This window comes from Tremella mesenterica (assembly GCF_000271645.1).
Source record: "Tremella mesenterica DSM 1558 unplaced genomic scaffold TREMEscaffold_7, whole genome shotgun sequence".
In the NCBI taxonomy this organism is placed as follows: Eukaryota; Fungi; Basidiomycota; class Tremellomycetes; order Tremellales; family Tremellaceae; genus Tremella; species Tremella mesenterica.
In genome coordinates, this window is record NW_006711231.1 from 123424 (window position 1) to 144803 (window position 21380).

Genomic DNA, 21380 nt, shown 5'->3' on the forward strand with positions numbered 1-21380 from the left:
TTGGAACTCCAAAAGTGACCTCAAATAGTTTGAAAACCAAGTACATATATAGATAATTGGAAAATGGCGAACGAATGACTGAAGTAACTCAGGTTACGGACCACAAGCTAGAACCGATGACCACATATTTGCATCACCCAATAGATAAACAACGAAAAAAAGCGAATCATTCCAATTTGACCCATTGGCAAACGTATAAACAAATCAATACCATCTCTTCAACCTTTCTTAAACCCTCTGTCAAACCCTTGAAATGACCTCGGCGACCTTCCAGAGGTCGTATCGGTCGTATCGTGGACTTGACAGAGGTAGAAGCTAAAAGGACGAAGGTGAGAAGATTTAAGATTGACGTGGAAGAGCAGAAAGAAGGAAGAGGGAAAAAAGGGTAAATCTACAATAGAGATCCAGGGGCATAGAAACGAAAAGAGGAGACCGAGCTTGATAGATGGAAAAAGTATAAAGACTATTTACTCGTCATCTTCGTCATCTTCTTCGTCTTCTTCGCTGATGATTAGCGATAGGTGCTTTTAGCAATGTCAAAAACAAACTTGATTGCGGAGGTAGTAAGGAAGTTATTAAAAAGGTCAAAAGGGTTGTACGAGATGGTGTGACTTGAATCGCTAACGGAAGAAGCGGGGGTTTGACATGCTGAAATGACCAGTGATAGTTGACCAAAATGGGACAGGGCTTGTCTCCCGGATAGAATGATAGATGGGACGATGATATGATGGAGATTGGAATGAAACTCACACAGCAGGCTTGGACTTTTTAGAAGTTTTCTTCTCTCCACCACCTGTAGCTAGGTAGGCTTTCTTGTCTTTCTCCGCACGAAGTTTGTCTTTGGCGGCGAGGTCTTCGAAAGGCTGTTGGAGGAACCCGTGCGATGTGAGGAATGACGGCGAGAAACGAGAAAAAACGAGCAAGAGGGCAAAGTGGATGTGACAATGCATTCAAGCCGAGTGGATGTTGTAGAGGGGAATATGGTGATTGGGAAAGACGTAGGAAAGAAGAGAAGCGGCGTCAACGAATATTTTCAAACCATTGAAACACGACTCACCTTCTTCTCGGCCGCACTCATGGCCTTCCATTTCTCCCCCAAAAGCTTGCCGGTTTCACCGAAAGAAACGTCAGGATGGTCGTTTTTGATCTTGGGTCGGTAGTCTTGGACGAAGAACATGTAGGCGGAGAGACCTCTGAGAGGGGAAGTCAGAGCACGATTGAACAGGAGAGTGTTGGTAGAGAGGAGTGGGGGAGGGGGGGGGGGGTTATAGGCAGCGAGGAGACGAGTTCAGTCGAGGTTCGAAATGACATGAGAGGAGTTGGAAGGGAGAATGAGGGTAGAGGGGATGCGAGGATGCGGTTGCCGACGAAGTTTACAAGAGATAGGATGGGAGAGAAAAGGTTCCAAAAGGAGCGATTGTCGCGTCGTGAGTATTATGAAAAAAGAACCATGTCAGCTTGAGTCGATGTCACAACCAACGAAAAGACTGACCTCTTTGGCGCATTGGGATCCTTCTTCTCTTTAGGAGCCCTCTTGGTCGTCTCCGTCTTCTTGGAAGCTTTAGTCTCTTTGGTGGATACCTTGGGCATTGTCTGTGGCATGGTGTCAGCGTGTATGTCTAGTGTGGTAGGTTGAGAGTGAGTGGTGAGGTGAATGAATGATCAATTGGTCCACAGTGATAACCCGTGTTCATCGATTGTTTGGATGTTAATCACGTCATCCGTCATCCTTCTCTCTTCTTCTTTCATCTTTTTGAAAAGTGAAGCAGTGATCGACCGATTCGAGTGTAGACATGAGAGAGGGAAGTAGAGGACCCCTTTGGATACCTCGGTGAGTGTAGTGGGAGGAATGCGAATGCACCATCATTCTCCCACCACCATCTCACCGATCTATCAAACTCTACCAAAACAAATCAAAGATGTTGGGAAGAAGACGTATGAATGTGTGGAACGTCATGATGATGATGACCTTGACCCCCACCTTCCCCACCTCGTACAAAAAATCAGGCGCGCCTGGTGATTGATACAGTGAATGGTAAGATGATGCGGATGAATGCACCGACGACGACGACGAAGAGAGTTGTGACGAGAAAAGGTGGTTTGTGAGTGAATGAGAAGGCCAGGGGTATGTATGTTGTATGTATGTATGAAAGTAAGAAGACTCACGATTGTGTATGATATGTATTGGGTGGGTGATGGGGGGTTGGTTGTATTGGCTGGTGGTGGTTGTACTGAGGTTGGTTGGGTGAGTGAGTGAGTGAGTGAGTGGGTGGGTGATTTGGTAGAGAAGCCTTTCTTCTCTATTGACTCTGACTGGGGGCTTTGTTTGGGTGGAGCCGGCTGTTGGGCTGGTTGGGGGGCAGCGAATTACTACTTTTGGTAGAGAACGCGCCACAGCACCAAAACGCCGAAATCACCGTGATTCTGTCATTGGGGATGTGGAGCCCCGCGAGTCGCTTCGCTGCTTCTCCAGATTCGACATCTTTTACCGCTCACGGGTCAGAAGTTCTCTCTCACCATAGATCCATAGATCAGCCAGGAGTGACGAGACCAAGTGCTGAGAACCGTCTCATACCTCATTGCTGAGTTATGGACAAAAAAATGGATTTGTTCCAACCTCCTTACCCACGCTACTCACCTCAGAATAAAGAATCGTCCGTCCCTTCTCCCCTATTTTCAGTCTCTTGCTAACTAGACAGCTTTGCGTGAGCTCTGCTTCTCTTCTTCTTCCTGACTTCTTACTACTTGATATTGGCACTTTCCACTTCTCTCTCGAGCCATCTCTTATCTGAACAGACCTCACAACCTCATGTCTTTAGTAACGTCACTTGAAGACCAGCTGGAATGCTTTTATCTCCGCCATCAACCACTGCCTTAAGTCGGAAGGATGAATGACTCATGTCAGCTACACAACACTTATCAAACGTTGGCCGTCAATTTTGACAAACATCATCTCGACTCTGAGTAACGAGACTCATAAATTACATTCTTCTCATGATGTCAATTCTGAGGAAAAGTTGGAAGAAGGGAAAAAGATGATTGAAAAATTGGCTTTATTGATATATGAAATGGGACATGGGGGAGAGTTAACGTGAATACTTTCATTCATCCTTCCCCTTCTCTTCAAGCTTTGGACTCCATCACCCTTATAAGGCTACTTAATTATGCAATTTATTCACATGCGATCATAACACAGCTGAACTTTAGCCCCCTTGAAAACGACCATGAACCTAACATATCATGTTACAATGACGAACTATCCTTATGGTCACCCCTTCAGCGTAAATGGACCCATGCCAATTGGTTATTCGCAGAATGTTATCTTTATCGTCGGATCAGACAAGTCTTCTCACTCACTCGACATTGGAGATCTTTTGATCCGTTCTTCTATCAGAAAGAGGATACATATAGGTCTAGTTTGGGTGCTATCGTTCGTGAGTGTTCCCTCTTTCCCCGATCTGATTGGCCGGCTGCTATATTTTGCTTTGACTATAACGGTACACGTTCATGTCCCTGCTGCAATCATTCCCAACTCGTCTTATCATATTTTCACTCGTGATGCGCCCACGAATGAGTTTGATTGTTGGATTGTCTTGTGAGATGTGTTTTGGGGATGGGTCAAGACTGACACAAGATCTCGCACAAGCATTAAACTCTATGGTGGAACGAACAGACTTACAAGTTGGGTATGGAAGCGCAGGCTCGCCACTGGAGATGGCCTTTCTGTAAGCTGTCCCTCTTCGTCTCATCTTCTAAACCAGCCCTCTCTGTCCGTATTTTCCTCTTGGCTGCTCGCGTAGATGTCAGCCAGCAAGACCTGTTCCTTGTCCTTCCTATTACCCTCTCATCTATCTTCTCTCTTCTTGCCGTATGTATCGACATCTGCGCTTTGACCAGCCGCAGACTCATTGCCACAGCCATTCACCGCTAACCGTCAGAGAAATGATACAGTCAGACTTATGGGGCAACGCAACTGACCTTTCCCTGCTTGTCGATCTCAAATACGAAGACTTGAAACAGCTGCAAGCCGTCGGAGCGAAGGCTCAGGCAGAGCAGGCTAAGTTGATCCTACGTAATGATTTGCCGAAAGTATGGGAGCATTTGAAGACGTTGAGAGGGGCAAGAGTGGATGTGGTACTTGATAACGGTGAGTAGATCATTTGACCTTCCAGAATAACACCCCTGATCGATCCATGTTATACGGAGACTTGGGCGCAAGCTGATGTGCATAGCCGGCTTTGAAGTAAGTTCATTTGTTGATCCCACATGTCGTCTGATGAAACAGCTATACACCGACTTGATTCTGGCGGATTTTCTTGTCTCATGTACACCCTTCGTCAACGAAGTCGTCTTCCAGTAGGTCATAGCTCTGCTCCTTGGCGTCCATATCTTTCATGTGCACGATCCCGTTTTCTTCGCAGTCCCACAACATACATTTCAGATGTGACACGGTAGAACTCGACTGACCCCAGCCCAAAATCAATCCCCTGGTTCGTCTCCGACGTCGTGCCATTCGATTTCACATGGGCGATTGACATCTTACTCGACGAATCTTTCTTTTCCACCGCTTCCCCTCCTCCAACTCCTACAGAGCTCGAGTCGCTTGCCGTGCTCGCTACTCGATGGAAAGGACACTTAGCCAGTGGGGCATTCAAACTGTCTGTACCACTTGATACTCCCTTAGGAGGTGACACACCCACAGGAGGGTTTTGGACGACTCAATATGCCTATCAGGATATGCCTCTGGTAGCGCCGAAGTTGGTGGAGGAGTTGGGTAAGAGTGGGTTGGTGATTTTCAAAGGGGATTTGAATTATCGCAAGTGGGTGTTTCCTGCCGTTTCTCATCAATCACCTCAGTCATCCGCTGGCGACCCAGAAATGAATGTTCCCATCATGCTTGTTCACTTTACACTCGATCCTTTCAAACCCGCCAGTCAGAAGTCAGAGCTTCCGTGTGTGAAATCCGACTTGAGTTCCGCATATTGGATCGTTGAGAGGAGAATGGAATCAGGGCGAGTATCATGTCCACCCTACCTGCACATATTTCACCGTCGAGGAAATGCGTGTGAACCTGGAGATATCGGCCTTGCTTACTAAACGGAGGCAAAGAGCGAATGTGGAGGAGTGACTATGCTAGGGAAGACAACAAGGACCGTAAGCGAGAATGAAGGACTGATCAGATAGACTCATAGGTGATGCAGCATGGCCACCGACTACTCCATTCGACACAGCTCTGGGTCCATTGGCGGGTACGATGAACCTCGTCAGTTTACGTACCAACAAAGCGGATACGATGTGAGTTACAACTCACGTCCTTGAACTATCCACGGCAGCTCATCACTCCCATCTCATGTTTTTCCCTCTCAGACACAAAGTGGACCAGTGGGATTTACAGTCCGTTCGGGGCGAGCAACTGAAACCTTCTACACCGACTTCGGGTTTCCCTGAGTCGTCTGGTAGGGTTTAAGGTTGAGGTAGACGGTGATTGACAAACAGATGTGGTCTGGATGAAGGTGTCGCGGAGAAGGTAGAAGCACAAGATAAAGATTGGCGAGTGAGCGGAAAGTGAGTCTTCCTTTCTCTCGCCGTATGTCGTTCTACGTACTACCCTTTGTCTCATTTCGGTTATCAGTGACCTTCCCTCTCTGTCCTCCAATCAATTGACACCCAGTCCAGGATGCTAGGGGAAAAATTCACTGATACACCCGAATCTTGTTCAGCCTAAGTATCTAGTATACCATATGCTAATGTTTAGATACGCAGTCATCTCTTTTTCCCCAAAACGAATTTCTTAAACATTACATCTACGTATACACCTATCAAGCCCCATTTGTGTTATTCACCTTCTACACGATGTACATCAAGATCTCTACCCGGTACAAGTAGAGTAAAAGTACTAGTCTAGTACTCTTCGATCGGTTGGAGAGAAGTCTACCAAAATTATCGATAGCATCACCCAGATTAGTAGAATACATATGATCAGTACGACGTATAGACACGTAGATGAACAACTTGAGATAGATGTGTTCTTACTTATAAATGCATAAATAGCATGAAAAACCCAATGAACTAAAATGTACCAATAGATACTTGGTTGGTATTATATTCTGATATGATCCTACAACTACTATCTTTACTCTGTGGGCGGATTTGTCGAAAAGAGGTGTTGAGAATCAAGAAATTCGAGAATTCAGGTGGTTCGGTGTGCCGGAAAGGGAGGAATAAGGTCTAAGAATCCCGCGTCAAGGGGAGGTATGTACAAGTATTCGTCTAGATGTTGAATGAATAGATTATCTTGTAATTTGGAGAGAATAAAGAAATATAAGATGGGTTTTAACAAACTAATGGACTTAATAACTCTCTTTCCCTTTCTCTAATCTCTGAACTTTGTTCCCATTGATTGATCGAAGTCATTTCCGATCCATTAACATTTCCTTCCCAAGAGAACAACATCTTTTTTTCTACTTCTTTAGAAGAAAGATAATCTTCGAGGAAAAGTTGTTCAGATAAACTTTTTGTTCCGATTGCTTCCTCCATTTCAGAAGTAAGACCGTATTCTCCGACTGTTGTTTGTCCTTCTAATGTAGGTGTAGAAGGTAATGAACCTGATCCGGATCCATATCCAAACCTAAACCTAAACCTAAATCTATATCCAAACTCATGTTCTTGTTCTTGTTGGTGTTCGTATTCGTGACTATCTGAAGAAAAACTTTGTCTTGTTGGTGAAGGTGAACCTGAATCAGCTCTCAAAGAAGGAGTTTCAGCGTTGGGGTAATTATATGGAGAATAATGGTAATGATATGAATTAGATTGGATTGATAGATTTGAGTCTTCGATTTCTTCTGATCCTATAACGGATTGAGAGAGAGATGATGGAATGGATACTATTGAGTTGGGTACGTCTTTGGGAGTTGTTGGTCGTCGTTGGTTCTGTTGAGATGTTGGTGAGTCTGTGGGGATGGTCTGGGAGGTGGAAGTGGGGGCATAAGGGGGGGATGGAGATTTGGGTGTGTGGGAAGGATGAGGGTGAGGTTGTAGTATTTCGGTGTGATGTTGAGGGTGAGATTGTACTTCGGATTGAAGTTGGGAATGTGGATGAATTTCCGATTGAAGTTGGTAATGTGGATGAATCTCCGATTGACGTCGAGAATGTGATTGTATTTTAGACTGACATGGGGATTGTGATTGATATTGATATTGTGATTGAGATTGAGATTGCGAAGAAGAAGGACCAGATTCTATTCGACTTTGTTGTCCCGAAGAAGTCCCAATTTGACCAACATCACATTGTTGAGCTTTCAAATGAGCTTCAACAACTTCCTTCTCCGTCATTCCAAATCTTTCAATCTTCAAAATCTCTTCCCTTAAATCCAACAACGTGATCCTTTTCAAAGGATCTACAACAAAAACTTTTTCTAAAACCTTGAAACATTCTTCACTCAAAGGTAAAATCTTTTTCAAAAATTGATGATCATCCAAATAACTTTGAAAAGATTCATCATTAGGTGATGCTATCCTCCATGGATTCCTACCACAAACTAAATTTATTAAAATTATACCCAAACTCCAAATATCACCTTGTTTCGTCGGATAAGAATTTCGAAATGGGGACCATTGACCTAAACGTTCCGGTGCGATATAAAAAGTTGAACCACAACCCATTTCAGTTGAATGATTTTCAGATGTCGCTAAACCGAAATCACAAATACGCAATCTTGTACCGGAATTGGAACAGACTATGTTTTCTGGTTTTATATCTCTGTGTGCTATGTTGAGGGAATGTAAATGGATCAGGGCGTCGATAAGTTGAAGAAAAACAAGTCGGATGAGAGGTTCGTTTCCTATATACTGGAAATTAGATGGGTTATTCTCAGAGTTCCAAATATTGGGAGTTGGCACAAGAAAGGTAGAGTTTAAAGTCAGGAACTGCTAGTGGGGGTATGATCGGAAATTGGGGATTTGGAGATTACACCTAAAGGTGAGGTTCAAATGATGAGACAGCATAAAAAGGGGAGGAAATTGAGAAGAGTAATTAGACAGGGAAAGAATGGAGACAGAGACGAGGAAATTTGACAAGATAAGACGGAAAGATTCAACTCACCCTTTGCTCATCCGTAATCATACCATACAAATCACCTTCCTCTCCATATTCCATAACCACATAAATCAAATTTTTCTCTTCTACCAACCTTATCAATCTAACCACATTAGGATGCCCAGAAGCCATTAAATGAAACCCGACTTCTCGTCTCAAAAAATGTAATTGTCTTTCATCCAATCCATTACATTGTAATGCTTTCACCGCTCGTTTTATAGGTATCCGTTGATCGTTTTCCGTATCTTCGGCGAGATAAACGACACCGTACGCTCCTGTTCCTATGACTGATAAAAGTTTGAGGGAGCCGGAATCGACATAACGGGGTAAAAGAGGGGTGTCGAAAGTTGGTGTCATGGTGGGGGTCGTGGGTGTCTTCCTGAGGAAGGATTGCCCGCCGAAAAGTTATCTAATTGTCTGTCGAGGGAATATGGAATTATAAGCGAGGGAATGTTGGGGTTATCTCACCAGAAAAAGGTGAAGTTGGCTACTCAAGGGAATAAGGAATGTATTATGGACAAAATGTCGTGTTGGCAGCTGAAGATGGATTGGGTCGTATGGAATTATAAATCTAAAATGAGTCCCAAGGGGTAGAAAGAGTGGACGAAAAGAGTTCGACGTCACGAGAAATTTCGGGTCTGGTGACGTAGCAAAGTAATTTCGGGTTTTGAAAGATGGTATGTCGAGAGATGTCAAGTCGGGCGGTAAATGATAAATTGTGATAAAGTGACTGGGAAAGGAAAGTCTTCTCCACCTATCAACCCCGTCCGGTGATTTCCTTCAATCACAAATAATCTCGTATTTCGTGTTTCGTCCGAGTCTGTGTATTCGTCCCGATACCAATAAACCAAATAATGTCAATGTTATTCAAACAAGGAGAGTCAGGTGAGGTGGTGCTGTGGTGCGGTAGGAATGAAAGTGAAAAAGAGTGTAGTGTTACAAGATGATGAAGATCGTGGCGTGAAGAGCGTTCGAATGATTCCTCAGGTAATCTTCGGAAGTCGGGTGACGGGTGACGGGTGTGAAAAGAAGAAGAAAGATGTTTAAAAAGTAGAGGAAAAAGTGTTAAAAGCAAAGTAACATTTTGTTCAAAAAGTAGTAGTGGTACAACTCGTAGTCTCGTACAACTCTACAAACTCGTAACATCCGTATGGTCAGTCACAAAGGGGAGAAAAAGGAAACTTGGTATCCTTTGGTACCTAGACACGCCCCCCTTCAGCCACCAGGGTACTAAGGGTAAAGGATAATTAGACTATCAGGGCCATCAAAAACGAGTTCCCATCAGATCATCAAAAAGGACTTCTTTTTTAGTTTTTTCTCCTCTTTGTCCCTGGTGAAAAAAACGTTCTTATTTGTGCCTGTGTTCCTGTTCGCTTCCCACTAGGCCACTAACCTACACAAAAACGTATCATAGCCGCAACTTTCTTCGTACGCCGTCGCCGTCTGTCTCTTGATCATGTTCGTCGTAAGTTTTGGTAGACCGAAACGAGTGTGACACGCGTACATGTGGCATGTAGTAGTGAGTCTTATTGAGGCGTATTTCTGATCTTTGAGAAACACTCCGACTTCGGTTAACGAACGCATAAGTGGACGATTGACTACTGTATAAGGGTCAAAAAAAAAGGTTCAATGGTGGGCACATGTCAACCCTACGTAACCTTTCTTGCCCTTTTACAAAAGTCACGAGACTAACCCGTTTTGTGATTCCTCAGCTACAATCTCTCAGGATAACAGGATATCAATGACGTCGAGTACTGAATGACGATTCCGGTTGTATTGATTACCTTAGAATACACTTTTGACCCTTGGATATTTCCCCTTGCTTGGTAGCGGAACAATATAAAAAAGAAACCCCTGAATTAGTTTTTTTCCCTCTAGTAATTGTCTCATGTCTCCCGCGTGCGAGACATGGCGGTGTCGGATGCTTTTTTCTAGCCGTATACGCCGTACGTACCTGTGTTTCCCCTCCAATGTTCAGTACTCGTACTCCTACAGTCTGAACGAAGAAAAGCATGAAACGTGGAGTGAAGTAGTACGTGACAGGAGGTGAAGGTAGTACGACAATCGCGATTCTTTCAGCCCTCTCCGCTCCGCTTCATCGTACGTCACCCAGATACATACTCCTTCAAACGTACGTCCTTGGACCACATACGTACTCCGGTGGATCAAATGGAGCGTGAGAGAGTACATACTCTAGGAACGGAAAGAGTATGTACAAAGAAGGGGGAAAAAAAAAAGATTTCCTTGATGTCCGATCTATTGGTATTTTCGATATGAAACCACGGAATCTGATAAAGAGTATGCATCAAATCTTCGTAAGTACCTCAATGTTTCGTAAAAGCACATCTCGAGATCTCGAAATTGTGGTACAATGAAGAGATAGACTTGGTGGCTGAATCGATGAAAAGCCGACAAAACCGATATACCAGTCGTGGTGTCGAGGATGAGATTGAGTGACAAACGCGCGTTCAACGCGTTTTGTTTCGTTTCTCAAGATCTCAAGATCTCAAGATCTGGATCTTCTTGAAATACTCGGACCTTCCGGACCGTGGATCACACCTTGAACCCGTTTTACTGAGTGAAGAACAAAGATGAGGATAGCACATTGATCCACAGGGAGAATATCACCTTTTATCTTCTTGGTGTCTAAATACGGTTGATACGGAATATGATTTTGATTAGCTAGGTGTTCCCGGCTGATCTTAGCTGTAAACCCTCTTCCTTCTCCTTGAATTGGACCCGGACCAATAATGTGAAAGACCTTCATGTGACGTGCATGTAACATAAGGTCAGAGGTTGTTCGTAACGTCAGAGGTTGTTCGTAACGTCAGAGGATGTTCATAATGTCAGAGGATGTTCATAATGTCAGAGGTTGTTCATAATGTCAGAGGTTGTCCATAACGCCAGAGGTTGTTCATGACGCCAGAGGTTGTTCACTTTTCCATCTTCTCTGAATGTCCTGGGCTATATGCAAGTATCAAGTACCCTCACTGAGACGTCTTTTGGTGATTCACGAAAATCCAAAGCTTGATGCTTGATGCATGACGTGTTACGTGTATACAATGATTTCAACCAGATTCCTCATGCTAATCCTTCCTCTACAATAACACAACTATCATGACTTCAACGACTTTCCACCCTACCTACTTTCTCACAACCAAGTACTCCGTCCAACCTCATCCCCAAGAACTCAGATTCGACGTTCTTGTCGCCATCTTCCAAAACGACTAGGAAGTCAACCACCAAGACTCTTCCAGATCATCTAGAAAGTTTACGATCCAAACTCGTCCAACTCGATTAGAATATCCAACAAGACGCAATGGATAGTCCCAACACACGACTCCCACTCAAAACCCGTCATATCCCCATATGCCCACTTTCATGACTCATCCCTTTCTCTTTCTCCACTTTCATCGGTGTCAGCCCAGGGGTGGGTAACGCCCCAGGCCAATTATCGTCATTATGTTTGACCATTTTGGAACTTACTGTAAGAGTGTTTTCTCTCTCCATCTTGGGTTTACTCGGGCTGGAGCCATTTACGACTTGGTGAACTTCATTCGAGTTGGTGTCGTTGGTTCCGTTCGTACCGTTGATACCATTAATCCCATTGGAGTTGGTCGTTCTTGCCGGTGCGGTGGAATTACTGGACAAACTTGATACACTGGGAACTTTGTTGATCCCCGCTCCATTCACACCACTGGGTCCCCCAACTCCGTTAATTGTACTCGATCCCCCAAATCCATTTACTGTACTCATCCCCCCTACTCCATTAACTGTACTCCTTCCCCCAACTCCATTGACTCCACCGACTCCACCTAAGCCACTGGGAGCTTTCGAACCACTCGCAACATTCACCCCACTCGCTACGCTCGTGACCGCCGTCATTCCAAACACCCCAGGAGTAGCAGCACCCGGTGTAGCCGGTGCACTCCTATTATGTTTCATATGAGCCTGTATGAGATGACCAGCGGCCAAAGCACTCATCAAACTCAATTCACCAGCCATAACAGCCGCAGCGATGATACGTGCCAATCGTTGGGCGTTCGTACCCGGTATGGTGGGATGAGCACCGGCTATACCCAACATGTCGAGCATGGCGCGTTGAGGGGAAAGGATGGTTCCGCCTCCTACGGTACCGACTTCAATGGAGGGCATGGAGACTGTGATGAGGAGGTCTTGACCGTCGTTGATCCTGCAAGTCAGTTGGGGTCCGGGAGTGACAAGTTGTGGTGCGGGAAATGAGCTGGAGTGGTCGCTACAAGCAGAAGTGATGAAAGAGCCGACGGGTGTGATGCGAATTAGGCAATGTCTTGACTCAAGAATGGAAACAAATTAAGACGGGATGCGAAGAGATGAGTTGTGATCATATGTATGATAAGGTAAAGGCAATGAAGTCATGTGACTGGACGTGAGAGAGGGAGACAACTTACGGTTCCATCAATGTCATACAATTTGAACTTTCAACATTCTGGGCGGGATCTTGGCCCGTAGCTAGGTATATAGCCTAGTTGTTAGGAATACTCTTTTGTCTAATTCCACCCTCAATGTCTGTGAACGACCGGGATGGCTGGTAAATGTATTGAAGGAAGCTTGCCAAACAAGTGATCGTCCAGATTGTGCACAAAGAGACTAGTAGACGAAGTCGGAACACGGAAAATAGCAGGAAGATGTATGAAGAGACAAAATGATACACTTGAACAATGGAAGTTAAGTTCCCATATGAGAGAAGAGGGAATAAGCAGTGAAACAAAATCTGGCAAGATGGAAGAACGGAACGGGAAAAGAAAAAGAAGATGAAAGATGAAAGTGAAAAAAAACCAACAAACTCACAGTCAAAATATTAGCCGCATGAGCATTGAATCCTCCAATACTACCAGCCATAGCACTTCCAATCAAATTCTTCTTAACATTCAAATGACATAGATCTTTAACGGTAGTTTTCAAAACTTTCTCCACCGTTTCACCTGGAACTATAGCTTCGGCAACTACACTCTTACCTCTACCTTCGATCCAATTTATAGCAGCAGGTTTTTTATCCGTACAATAATTCCCACTCAAAGCTAAAACTTGCATTTCAGGATATCTTTCTTTTAATTTCCCCAAAGCCATTTCTGTTCCTTTTGAAATCATGTTCATACCCATCGCATCACCGGTAGAAGTTGCGAACCTAACGTATAACGTTCTACCTGCTATTGCGCATTCTAAAGTTTGTAATCTTGCATATCTCGAAGTAGAATCGAAAGCTTTTTTCAAAGTTTGAAATCCTATGGGAGAATCGATATATAATCTTGCTGAACATGCCATTGTTATATTTGGGAAATCAATGGCAGGACCTCTTGTCATTGCATCATGAGTCAAGACTGTCGTTACTCCTCCACCTGAATTTAAAGCTTTACATCCACGTGAAGTTGAAGCTACTAATGTACCTTCTGTCGTCGCCATTGGAATATGTAAAAGTTGTCCATCTATCATCAGAGGTCCTGCTATTCCGACAGGAATAGGCATATAACCAATGACGTTTTCACAACATGCTCCGATGATTTGTTGATAATCGTATTCCGCCATTGGCAGTGCGGACGCTTCTAAAGTTTGAGTTAAAGAAGTACGTGAGATGACAGCTCTTCGAATCCGAACAGATCTTTCGAGATCTTTCAATGTTTTTTCAAGAGCGTAGGGAGCGATCTTTCCTTTTTGGACTAGAAGGATTACTTCTTCGTCACTCAAATGAGAAACCCCAACTCCACCAGCGTAGATCTCGACAATTTCGGATAATGGGCGACGTCCGAATGTCGGTATCAATCCCGTATTTGGGGAACTGCGAGAGGAAGATGGTTTGGGTGGTGACGAAAGAATAGGAACTTTGGGTGTTGAAGGTACGACGATATGTCCTTGATCTTGTGTCGATTGTTCACCTCGAGGAGTACGTTCACCTTCATTGATAGGAGCGGGATGAGGCATGTAAGGTGGAATATTTGATTGTGTATATTTAGGTGTTAAATGTCCAGCTATAGATCCTCTCGATTCTCTCATACGTTCTTGACGATAAACTTCTAAATGTTGTCCTCCACTCCATCTTCGTTTTTTCAAATCTCCGTTTGAGGTCGTACCATGTGAAGTGTTAATGTCGAAAGAATCAAAGACACCAACCAACATCTGCGCCGCTGCAGCGACTGGACCTTTACCACCGATAGAATTCGATGCGATACCCTTGAGCAGATATCCATTGAGCATGACAGAGATACCTAAAGCAACGACGATCCATTTGCTCAAGACAGGATCACCGACCAAAAGAGTCCATTCGGACATGAAATGATCAATGCTGGCCATGCGAGATGGAATGAAAGTGTCAAACGACATGACGACTTGAGTGGGAGGTAAGATCTGTACGGCCATATCCGTCTCGGGAGGTTGTGAAGCGTACAACGCGTCAAGCACAGGTGAGAGAGTGGGTGAAGTCGGATCGAGACGAGCAGGGAGAGGTTGGACGGAATGTGTGGAATGACGTTTGAGCGCGGTCTGTTCGGTTAAAGTAGTACACAGATTGAGGATGTGTAAGGTGAGGAAAGAAATGATTAAGAAGAGTTTGAGTCGGACCGCTGGGTTTTCGGGTTGTTCTTCTGAATCTTTCTCCTTTTTGTCCAAACTTTGCTCTTTTGAAGAGATCCGAGACCAAATGGAAGAATAACCACGATCATTGGGAGAGATCCGAGACCAGAAGGAAGGTGAACTACGATCATTCGAAGAGATTCGAGACCAAATGGAAGGTGAACTACGATCATTGGAGGAGATCCGAGACCAAATGGAAGGTGTCGTGGGTGATAAAGCGTCCGCGTTACTGGCCAAAGAAGATGCAGAAGAATTACGTCGAATCGTCTTGACTGCACGCTTATGTTTGACAGGACCTCTAATGAGTTTAATCCTATGAACCTCTACCATGACGGTTAGAATGGCCACATAAAAGGAAAACAACATGACACAGTCGGCCGTCATGATCAAAGCGGCTGTTCATATCAGCTCAGACAACTCATCAAGTATGGAACACGAACCCAGATAACAAAATTCTCTCAATCCCCCGATCCCAGAAGCCGCTCCTACACTTAAAACAGCAATTTCTAATGCGTAATCCCTGACTATACCCACTCCTACCTTTCTCACACTGTCCACAACGATTTGCTTTGCAGCTACCGGAGCAGCCCAACGTACTCCTTTACCTTCTGCTAATCTCTGAAGACGCTCAAGAGGTGCTAGTTCTTTGTGCAAAGTACCTAGATCTAGTCCTAATCCAGCACCATTAGGACCGGTCTCTTTGGTGAAATCATCCGTGATCGGAGACATCTCAGGACTGGCGGCGACAGGAGCGATCTCGGGATTTTGGAATACCGCTCGAGCTAGTAGGAAAGGTTTGTCAAAACCGATGGTGATGACTAGGAAAGGGAGGGCTTCCGATAAACACACTGGATCGATAGGGACGTTGAGGAGATATGCGGCAAGGAGGGATACCAAAAAGCCGAAGATGGAGGAAACGAGAGTGGCGAAAGCTATTTCGTTAGCTTGTGTATGGGATTCGATACTGAGGATGGAAAGATCGCCAAAGGATGGGGCTTTGTGTGATGTATGATGTGAAGGGAGAGAGATCAAGGCGAAACTTACGGAGCCAGAAAGAACTTCCTAATCGACGCATATTGATGAATAGATGGACGAATGTGAGGTGCATGAGCACATAACCAAGTAAGACAACGAATATATCTGCTGAATCCGCGTTCTGTTATAATCAGCACTCTATCCAAATTGAACTGATATGAAAATGACTTGAACGTACCTTTGCAAGTGCATAAAAACGCATGAAAAAAGCTCTTGCGGCATAGGCGAACCATCTAACATTTCTCAATCCCACTAAAGCATCTTCATCCTCTTTCTCACTCTGAGCCGATCCATCTCCTACACCAGTGAACAAACCTCCTCCATCCAAAGGCGGAAAGAAAGTCCAAGAGGAAGAAGAAACAGAAGCGAGTCTGAAAGTTACATTACTTCCAACTGGTGAAAATGGGGGTAATCGATTTAAATGATTTAGGTAAGTGAGAGTAGGTTTTTCCGGTGTAGGTGGTAATAGATATAAAGTGATTGTTGATTGAGATGAATAGAGAGGATGTTGAATGATATTTGTTTCACATTGAAAACATAAATCTTGATAAGTGAATTTATTTCCTCCAACTTCGACGAATAACTCATTTAGTAACCAATTTTTCCATTTTTCAATATCACCTTCTCCTTCTCTAACAAGATTGATTTGTTTGATCAAGACAACTTGAGCTTTTTCATCTTGAGAACTACCTCCTAATTCAGAAGGGAAAACGTGTCCACCTTCCAATGCGTTAGCCTCGAGGATACGTCGGAATGAACTAGCTAGAATTGGTGTCCAGTCATCTGAAGTGAATTGATTATTACCGAGTAGTGAAGTAGAAGAAGGGGATATAAAAGGGGAATCTTCTAATGGTGGAGGATGTGAAAGTCTTATTAAATGTATCGGTCTCGGAGATGGAGAAGTGGTGGGGAGATGAATGAAATCTGATCCTTTTATAGCGTGTAAAAGTTGGAAATAAGTGAGAGTGACGAGAACGAAAGTGGCTGTTATTATTTCTATAGGAGCGGATGAAGCTAAAGAAGAGAGTGTGATGAGGGTGGAACGAAGGGCAGAACGGACCATCTTCGAAGGAATGTGAACTTGGGGAAGCTAGGTACTTTTGGAACGATGAATGGCGTAATGACCAGTTGGGAATAGTCACAATGACCAAGGTTGGTAGGTCGTAGATCGTAGAGGGTGTATCGGACGAGAACTTGAATGGTCAGACAGTAGAAGACCAAAAGAGGGAAAGTAAGATGGTCGATATGGTGTATTCCACTTTTTTGGGGAGAAATCTTGGTGCTAGGGTGCTCGGACTCCTCGATCCACGATCCAATACTTATCTTCTCGATAAAACCCTTTGACCCTCCTAGATCTTCTTGTTCAGCCCACTAGGCCACTAGTAGTACCTATGCAATGTCCAGTGATCCTCAAGACGAGTGATATATTTGTCCGATGATCGATGATCGTGTGAGGCTGTTGAAGAAGAATATGGGGGTAAGGAAAGGTGAAAAGTGGTACGATGTCAAACGCGATAAAATCGGGATCGATGTCCCTTGGTATTTAGAGTATATATATGTATCTCTCAAAACCTTCAATTGGTTGATCCGTAGTAGCGTAGTATGACCCACCTTGGAACTAACGATGTCACAACGTGGTGCCGCAAGATGGAGCTTTAAGAAATAATCTTAAATCCTTTAAGTATCTTCACTCTTGTCGTTTGTTGAATTATTGCTAACGTCGAGGTGTCCAAGGGATGAGATATGACGTGTTGTGTGGTATGAGGATTAGTCCAAGGGAGATGTTTAAGAAGGGATGATATACATGTTTTGGGGTATTGTGAGTGGGGGTGGAATGGAGTGTGGGTATGTGGTATGTGGTGCGCGGTAGAGTAGGTGAAGAGAGGAGGACAAAGGGATTTCTTAATTTCCCTTGAGCCTTTGGAGATTTACCCTGAGTGGAGGTGTTTTCCCTTGGTCAGTGGCAGTGGGGCTTGGGGCAGTGGACAGCAGGCAGTGGTGGGTACTGGGTAGCGTCACAGACCAGCAAGTCGGAACGAGTGTCAAGAGTGTGTTAAAGATAGATGTAACATGTAAGATGCATCACTTATCCCTTGAAATCCGTCTCTACTTAGCCGTCGTACCACCCCGTCCCCCATCTCCCCATAACATTTTATCATCGTATCATACCACCCCATCCATCCACCCTTCCACCCGACCCCGACCATCAATGCCGTCATCGCAGCTCGGGTGTCGTACATGAGTTACCTCTCTACACGTGCATATCCAAACACCACACCAAGTACCATGGTACCACCACTGACAGTTTACCCTCTACCCTACTCCTTCTTCAATGAAGAACTATCGACCCATTGTCCATTAACATCTTTACGTCGAACGGTGAAACATGCAATACCAGTGTATTCACATCTAAAATCAGCTCACTCGCAGCACATAAGACTGGAAAACTGGTACGAGTCTGGACCCATAGTGCACCATGCACCATCACGACCCTCAACCCGCAACCCTTGATCCATGATCCATCATCGACATAAGTACATGGGAACATCGGATCCGGACTACATCGGCATCGGCATCGAACACACGGATGTCCCTCGGGCCGATAAGGAGTGAATGATGCATGTCGCATCATGCATCAATCCTCGTGTGGGTGGGGGATCATTGACACGCGAGATAGATCTTCATTGCCAGAAACACGTAGATCCGATTAGATCCAACAATGGCGCCAACGATCATGGACGAGGAGAATGGTGGATGTAAGACAAAAAAAACATGAAAAAAAGTTGTGATAGACGAGGATGATCCACAGTTCATAAGAAACACATGTAGAAGAGATGCTGAATTCGAATACAACTCACATTTGCCATATCACCTCTCTCGCAAACCTGACGTAATTCAACAAAGCCACCATGAAACTCATCCAAATGAAAACATTCGCAGCCGTCGGCGAACTCTGAACCAAAGGATCTCGACCGAATAAGAATTGAGCGTTGGCATCGATAGCTCCAAAGAGTGAATATACCATCATACCGTTCCAATAGGGGAAAGGGGATTTGGTGACGTGGGCGAGGATGAGTTGTGAGACTTGGTATGACATGCTGAGGGTTAGTTTGTGTAGCGCGAAGTGGTGCCTCTGCTGCGGCGCGGACAAAGTGACAGCAGGTTGTGGGTCATGGGTAGATCTTCTTGGAGCAAGGGGTGTTGACTTAGGATCGAGGCGAGGGGGGGAGGTGGGGGCTTAAGGGATCGAACCGATGGGATAGTAGTGACGTCAAGTATGGGACCAAGGGATGAGAGTGAGGGACAGCAGGATGGGAAAATCAAGACAAATCATAACCCACCTCATACCCCAATACCCTAGAAAAGGTAACAACCTAGCATCATGTACTAAAGAAACTCCACCCCGTAACTCGGCTTGCAACCAAGCGACAAGTACCAAAGTGTGAACGAGGAAAGGCAGATAACCAAGTAAAGGGGTGAGAAGTGGTTTATTGGATTTTCTCCTAGCGACCAGGACGTTCCAGTAGCTTGTTTGTCAGCCAACCTACCAGAGCATCATGAATGACTATCCTTTCCAACCCTATGCTTCTCACCATCTGGCGAGGGAAGGGGTGAGATTGTAATTCAGTGCGCTGAATGGAGGAGGATTGAAAGAAATATTACCCACCTATTCACTATATTTCCCACTGTTCCCAAAGCTCCGACAGACATGAACAAAACATTCAATCCTACACCTTCCAACTTCATCTTTCCTTCCAACCCCAATATCTTATCAAGCCACTGAGCCGTATGCAAAGCCATGTCACCGGGTAAGAGTGTTACTACTGGTTGACGCCAAAAGCCTGAACCGAGAGGATGGATGGCGGTGATGAGGTAGATAGCGCAGATCATAAGAATACCTTCGACAGGTCCGGAAAAAGCGGAGAGGTAGAGTGTACCGGTGTGATATTCCTCCCAACTACGTGTCAGAAACAGTTTCCTTGGTTGACGCAGATGAATGACATGTTGGATGAGGATGATTGATTCGTCAAGAGTGCGAAGATGACTCACGTAGAAGCATAGAAATTGCAAAGACTGGCAGTTTGACTGGCAACAGTCCACCAACTCCTTCCGAGTCCTAAAGCATGGGAACATAGAACGACCTCGAGGGTGGTATTGATTGCATCTATGTGTTAATCTTTGGTCTGGTCTATTTGAAGTCGGCCTTAGGTTCATCCTCTCAAATAGAAGGCTTGCATCTTAAAACATGGAATTGAGACGATAACATTGAAAGGACTGAAGTCACACGAAAATGAGCCCAACGAGAATTGAGTGAACGACGTCTGGAATATAAGGAGATGAAAGGTAGCTTTTGAATAAAAGGATTTAAGAGAATCGTACTCACCACATCCATGATCAAACATCTCTCCTAGGGCAGAAGACATGCCCGTTCGTCTAGCCTGTTTACCGTCAATAGCATCCATGGATTGATATGCAAAAAGGCCTATCGCCCAGCTATACCATCAGCAAACTCATACCTCCCGAGCCCGAGCCCCGAATAACAGACCTTGAGGCTCTAACATGTATGCGATGACTGTGGACGTAACATGCAGGGGAGAATCTGGTTTGGTGTATAAAGAGTGGTCAAAAGGAATACGCACGAGAGATATACCCAAGAAGGTAAATCTTTACCAGAATACGTAGGATCGAGTATTAACAAAGTAAAGACGTTTGTGATGACGAAACATAATCCTATGAAGGTGATCTGCACGTCAATGTTATTCTTTTCCACCAACATTCGACATCCAAATCCACCAGGTCTCATGAGGTTATGTCGTGATAGCCCGTCATTGCCCGCTCAAAGAGAACATGGCGTCGTAGGAGATAGACGGAGATGTCAATACGTACTATCCTCTTCGAAGTAACACCCGCGAGAAAGTTTGTATCGCTGAGACGCGGTGGAGAAGCCAAGAAGGAGATGTTCCATCACATATATGAGGGGGGAAGGTAAGAAAAGGAGGAGACGGTCTATCATATATATCAGGTGACAATGGTATAAAAAGGAGGAGATAGTCCATCAAATATATGAGGTAATAATGGGATAAAGAAGAGGGGGTAGAGAGGATCAAGTTACTCACAGTGTTCGGAGCAACTTTCATAGGAAACAAAGTGACCAACCAAGTCCAAAATGGACCTAAAACATGTTTACTCAAAACGGATTTATCAACACCGGAATATTTGTATTGATCCACACCTGCAAATTGGGCTTTTGTTATTCGCATTTTGCGGGGTTGTTGGGATTACGACTACTCCTCGAACTGTCGTGCTAGATGGATACGAGAGGAGAGAGGACTTGTTGAGTGAAGGAGGGAAGAGTGCGAGTACTCGTTGGGTGAATGAGGGACGATACTAGGATGGTGAATGAGAGATAAGAGTATAGTCGAGAAGAAAAGTAGTGGTGCGATTTGACCAAAAAGTCGACGTATGATCCTGACGAATTGTTATCTACTCAACGCAGGACAGAGTATCTCTCTATTAAAAAGCCGTTTGATAAATACGTATGAGTTTACAGTCGTGCGAGTGGAAAAATCTTCCCAAATCACTATTGGACTGGTACGGGGCGTACGGGCGTAACGAGATATAACCTTTTATCAGATCTCAAAGA

The 21380-nt window shown here is 44.5% G+C and overlaps 5 protein-coding genes across 5 annotated transcripts; 1 reads left to right on the forward strand and 4 right to left on the reverse strand.

The window, feature by feature from the left end:
- Window positions 1-746: 746 nt before the first annotated feature.
- TREMEDRAFT_32029 (uncharacterized protein) lies at window positions 747-1590 on the reverse strand (the record flags this gene model as incomplete). The annotated part of the gene is made up of 3 exons (XM_007005260.1): window positions 747-863; window positions 1058-1193; window positions 1493-1590. 3 exons carry the CDS (start codon window positions 1588-1590, stop codon window positions 747-749), a joined length of 351 nt encoding a protein of 116 aa, XP_007005322.1.
- A 922-nt stretch (window positions 1591-2512) lies between these two features.
- Window positions 2513-6055, forward strand: TREMEDRAFT_44401 (uncharacterized protein). The gene is made up of 12 exons (XM_007005292.1): window positions 2513-2654; window positions 2700-2705; window positions 2906-3091; window positions 3208-3434; window positions 3635-3725; window positions 3939-4147; window positions 4233-4243; window positions 4286-4356; window positions 4473-4820; window positions 5185-5295; window positions 5497-5565; window positions 5756-6055. The coding sequence occupies exons 1-12, from the start codon at window positions 2590-2592 to the stop codon at window positions 5793-5795; spliced, it is 1434 nt and encodes a 477-aa protein (XP_007005354.1). The 5' UTR covers window positions 2513-2589; the 3' UTR covers window positions 5796-6055.
- Window positions 6056-7287: 1232 nt separating this feature from the next.
- TREMEDRAFT_31801 (uncharacterized protein) lies at window positions 7288-8452 on the reverse strand (the record flags this gene model as incomplete). Its single annotated transcript, XM_007005234.1, has 2 exons — window positions 7288-7848; window positions 8102-8452. Coding segments are annotated over 2 exons (912 nt in total), but the record flags the coding sequence as incomplete, so codon positions are not given.
- Window positions 8453-11115: 2663 nt separating this feature from the next.
- Window positions 11116-17216, reverse strand: TREMEDRAFT_44404 (uncharacterized protein). The gene is made up of 8 exons (XM_007005293.1): window positions 15915-17216; window positions 15746-15857; window positions 15142-15633; window positions 14824-15096; window positions 14203-14712; window positions 12926-14100; window positions 12526-12599; window positions 11116-12287 (listed from the first exon to the last, which is right to left on the reverse strand). The coding sequence occupies exons 1-8, from the start codon at window positions 16797-16799 to the stop codon at window positions 11453-11455; spliced, it is 4356 nt and encodes a 1451-aa protein (XP_007005355.1). The 5' UTR covers window positions 16800-17216; the 3' UTR covers window positions 11116-11452.
- Window positions 17217-17797: 581 nt separating this feature from the next.
- TREMEDRAFT_44408 (uncharacterized protein) lies at window positions 17798-20997 on the reverse strand (the record flags this gene model as incomplete). The annotated part of the gene is made up of 8 exons (XM_007005294.1): window positions 17798-18145; window positions 18595-18834; window positions 19078-19263; window positions 19404-19694; window positions 19787-19901; window positions 20121-20230; window positions 20377-20480; window positions 20854-20997. The coding sequence occupies 8 exons, from the start codon at window positions 20995-20997 to the stop codon at window positions 18055-18057; spliced, it is 1281 nt and encodes a 426-aa protein (XP_007005356.1). The 3' UTR covers window positions 17798-18054.
- Window positions 20998-21380: the final 383 nt, after the last annotated feature.

Coding starts and splice junctions, on each gene's coding strand:
- TREMEDRAFT_44401 (XM_007005292.1), top strand. CDS start 2,590: ATGGACAAAAAAATGGATTTGTTCCAACCTCCTTACCCACGCTACTCA. Junction 4,357..4,472: donor GTCAACGAAGTCGTCTTCCA/GTAGGTCATAGC, acceptor GACTGACCCCAG/CCCAAAATCAATCCCCTGGT. Junction 5,296..5,496: donor ACCAACAAAGCGGATACGAT/GTGAGTTACAAC, acceptor ATTGACAAACAG/ATGTGGTCTGGATGAAGGTG.
- TREMEDRAFT_44404 (XM_007005293.1), bottom strand. CDS start 16,799: ATGGTCCGTTCTGCCCTTCGTTCCACCCTCATCACACTCTCTTCTTTA. Junction 12,600..12,925: donor ATGCGGCTAATATTTTGACT/GTGAGTTTGTTG, acceptor CCTAACAACTAG/GCTATATACCTAGCTACGGG. Junction 12,288..12,525: donor TGTATGACATTGATGGAACC/GTAAGTTGTCTC, acceptor ACTGACTTGCAG/GATCAACGACGGTCAAGACC.